This window comes from Neltuma alba, unplaced genomic scaffold (assembly GCF_004799145.2).
Source record: "Neltuma alba isolate B1F8T4 unplaced genomic scaffold, ASM479914v2 tig00003922_pilon, whole genome shotgun sequence".
Classification (NCBI taxonomy): domain Eukaryota; kingdom Viridiplantae; phylum Streptophyta; class Magnoliopsida; order Fabales; family Fabaceae; genus Neltuma; species Neltuma alba.
This window is the reverse complement of record NW_021633481.1, coordinates 1,196-4,976: the sequence shown is the minus strand read 5'-3', so window position 1 is coordinate 4,976 and position 3,781 is coordinate 1,196. Positions and strand designations below refer to the sequence as shown.

Here is a 3,781-nt window from a genome sequence, read left to right as displayed (position 1 = left end):
CTGTTTCACTGTTTACTCGTCGCTTCTTTTCCATATTTTCTTAATTGCTAATCAACGAAAATGAAAGGCGCATTTAATTAGATTTGTTAAAGAAACTTTTTGAGCAAAGAAAAAGCAGTTTTTTTGGGGAAAAAAGGAGGCATTTTTAAAATTGTCTGCTTCATGAACAGCTCAATCCTCAACGCTATTCACTCCTACTTGCCTCGCCTGCACTCGCCAATAAAATGACCTTCCCTTAGCCTTCTCTTTTTCTCTGTTCGGCCCTTTTCGGCTCTCTCTATCGCTTCTAGCTGTAGAGAATAGAGATATTCCGCAGCCCTCTTCCCTCCCCCCCCCGGGTCTCTCTCTCTTCCCCTCTCCTCCTCCTCTGCGTTCTTCTTTTGTGTTGTGCTTCTTATATGTTACCCATAGAGGGAAGGACATAAACACCCACAACAGAAGAAGCCCTTTTGCTTTGTAAAATCAACGTGTCATAAAAGAAGGGCACAAAAAAAACAAGAAGAAAAGAGCATGGGAGGTTTTCAATTTCATTTGGGTTTTCTCCTGTGTTGTTCTCTGCTCTTGGTTCTTGCTTCTGGGTCATCCAGGAATTTGCCCATCATAGCCTTTGACGAAGGCTACACACACTTGTTTGGGGACAATAATCTGGTCGTCCATAGGGATGGGAAATCGGTCCATCTCACTTTGGATGAGCGTACAGGTGCTTTCCCAATCCCCTCCTCCTTATTTTGGAGCTCCTGGGCTTAAAATAATATCTACATGGGGCTTCTGGGGCTTTTCTGGCCAAAGTTTTGATTTTTCTTAATGGGTTGTTTGTGTTCTGTTTCAGGTTCTGGGTTTGTTTCTCATGATCTTTACCTTCACGGGTATTTCAGTGCTTCGATTAAGTTGCCCGCTGATTACACTGCAGGAGTTGTGGTAGCCTTTTATGTGAGTGATCGGGTCCTTTGTCCGATGAAAGTTTTAATAGAGAAATACTCTTTAGTTGTCGAATCCGCTTATTATTTTATTTCCATGCCCCGTTTGAGAAATTTCATCATCAGAAACTGTATCTGCTTTTTTTTGTTTTATCATGCTTCTTCACTGAGCTGAGCTAGTCTGGCTAATAAGCTGACACTACTCTGCTGTTCACTTTCATCCATTTCCAAGCATAGTAAGTCGAGGCTGCAACAACCATACGAATTTTCTGACCTTTTCAAAATTATTTCCTCCTTCATTACCTGACGGAAAGTGGATAATATGATTCAACCAAATCTCAGGATTTTACATAGATAATGTTTTCAAGCATGCTTCATAAATTTCCTTACTCAAGATATAACGAGCGTGATGATTTTAAATTCCATTTCCTTCACTTTGGTGGTTCCCTGATAACAATATACGAGGCGAATTTCTTGTTTATCCGTTGAAAGGGTTTCTCTTGTTGAAAGATCATATTATACTATTTTACTTAATGATTTTCTGCTGCAGATGTCAAATGGTGATACGTACCAGAAGAACCATGATGAAATAGACTTTGAGTTTCTGGGAAACATTAGAGGGAAAGAATGGAGGATCCAGACTAACGTTTATGGTAATGGAAGCACCGGCATTGGCAGAGAGGAAAGATATAATCTCTGGTTTGATCCTGCAGAGGAATTCCACCAGTACAGTATTCTTTGGACAGATTCTCAGATCATGTAAGAATTATTCACAGCTCCACTTACCATGTTTGATTCTCTTAGCTTTTATGGTTCCCGTCGCATCTGCATTTACTTTCTTATGGAAAAGTCCTTATATCATTTGCCGGTGTACTTATACTTCACATGGGCACATGGCATCAGCTATGTTTTTAAGATCGAAGTGAAAAATTCCGTTGTCAGTATTTTTGTTGCCACTTATACGTACTCTTATGCCTTGTTCTGACTTCTGAGGATGCCTTCTGGTCTAGGATTATTAGTGTCGTCTGAGCTTTCACGCACGCTGTTTGATCCAAAACCAGGCTGTTTTTGGTTCGTTTGTTTGTCTGGAGTGGAATAACCATTTATAGCTGATTCCTGGGGTACTTTCTGAGGCTTCTGATAAAATCTAATGCTTCATTGTAAAATATTCCTTTGGAGAGGAACTCAACAGAGAAAATCTTGTGGGATTGACCAACAAGCTGATAGCATGATGCATGGCATTCTTGGTCGTTGTGGGATTTTTTTTTTTTTTTTAAATCTTCCTGAATTCATGAATTAGCCTTTTTTATGTTTTCTCAGTTGCAGTTCAAGCAACCCCAGTGAGTTTTTCATGGTTCTAAAATATAGAAGAAAGAGAAGAAATGCTTCTTGATGAAATTATTAAACATTGTCATTTCTTCTTTCTTTGTTCTTCACTTGCTCTGCTTATTTTGTGTTTCCCTCTCTGTTGCAGATTCTATGTAGACAATGTCCCTATTAGAGAAATCGAGAGGACAGAGTCTATGGGAGGTGATTTCCCCTCAAAGCCAATGACTTTGTATGCTACAATATGGGATGGATCTGATTGGGCTACCAATGGGGGAAAATACAGAGTGAACTACAAGTATGCACCCTATGTTGCTGAGTTCTCCAACCTTGTCCTGCATGGTTGTGCTGTTGACCCCATTGAGCACACGACCAGGTGTGACATTGCACCAAGCTCCGACACAGTTCCTTCTGGCATCACACCAGTCCAAAGAATCAAGATGGAGAATATCAGGAAGAAGCACATGACATACTCTTACTGCTATGACAGAGTCAGATACAAAGTCCCTCCCCCGGAGTGTGTGATCAATGCCCAAGAAGCTGAAAGACTCAGGAAATTTGATCCGGTAACATTTGGTAGTGGCCGGCGCCACCATGGAAAGCGACATCATCATCAGAGCAGAGGAAGCCATGCTGATGCTGCTTCCTTCTGAAATATGTTTTGATTTGAAGATTCCCCGGTCATAAAAGCACAATATCGTACCGTCTTATTCTGATTCAGTTTGATTTGCCTGGGTCAGCATTTTCTTATTATTTTTCTTTTTTGGTGTATAGAGAGAGAGAGAGAGAGAGGCATAGAATTCATGAATATGATAGTTTTGATATGGTTGTTGCCGTTGGTGGATGGGTATGTGTATAGTCCCATACCTTTAGGGCTTCCCAGGTTGTCATTTGATGATGTCTTGTGCTTTACCAAATTGAATATCTTGTGATGATTTATGTACTTATACCACACTCCAGTGTTTCATTCAATAAAATTGATTTACTTTTACATGAGGGCCATTTTATGAATAATGTTCTGGTGTGGAGTGTCTGTTGGTAGATTTTTGCTCCATTGAAATTCTCTTGGCTGCGTCTGAAGTGAAGATATTAGGGTGGGATTTGTTTCTTTTTTCTTAAGTTCATGAATGAAGTTTAAAACGGCTAGACTTGTCTGCTTGGGATGATATATTATACTATGGGGCAAAAGTTAATCAGAGATGGAATCAAAGTCATTGGAATATGACAAATTGTGCAGCAGCACCGAATATAGTGTGGATAAAGAAGGATCATAAATTAATTAATGTATTCTTTATTTTATGAAGGAGTGTGTTTGTCTTGTGCCGTGAAGATGACGAAGTTGTGAACGTTATGAACACAACATCCTGTAGAGAAGTAGTTCTTGTCTCATTTACATGCCTCTCCTTCTAGGAGAACGCAAAGCCAAAATGAAAGCCATTTCTGTTCTCTCTCTCTAATGAATCTATGAACAGAGAATCAAACCTGGAACTTTTCCTGAAAAATATTAGCCTCAACCACCCCCCCAAAAAAAAAAAAAA

General features: G+C 39.8%; 1 protein-coding gene across 1 annotated transcript; it reads left to right on the top strand.

Moving 5' to 3' along the window:
* The first annotated feature begins 250 nt into the window (after positions 1 to 250).
* Positions 251 to 3,234, top strand: LOC114743067 (probable xyloglucan endotransglucosylase/hydrolase protein 28). Its single transcript, XM_028931271.1, has 4 exons — positions 251 to 700; positions 830 to 930; positions 1,468 to 1,676; positions 2,392 to 3,234. The coding sequence occupies exons 1-4, from the start codon at positions 511 to 513 to the stop codon at positions 2,894 to 2,896; spliced, it is 1,005 nt and encodes a 334-aa protein (XP_028787104.1). The 5' UTR covers positions 251 to 510; the 3' UTR covers positions 2,897 to 3,234.
* The last annotated feature ends 547 nt before the right edge of the window (positions 3,235 to 3,781 follow it).

Coding starts and splice junctions, on each gene's coding strand:
- LOC114743067 (XM_028931271.1), top strand. CDS start 511: ATGGGAGGTTTTCAATTTCATTTGGGTTTTCTCCTGTGTTGTTCTCTG. Junction 931..1,467: donor GAGTTGTGGTAGCCTTTTAT/GTGAGTGATCGG, acceptor TTTCTGCTGCAG/ATGTCAAATGGTGATACGTA. Junction 1,677..2,391: donor TGGACAGATTCTCAGATCAT/GTAAGAATTATT, acceptor TCTCTGTTGCAG/ATTCTATGTAGACAATGTCC.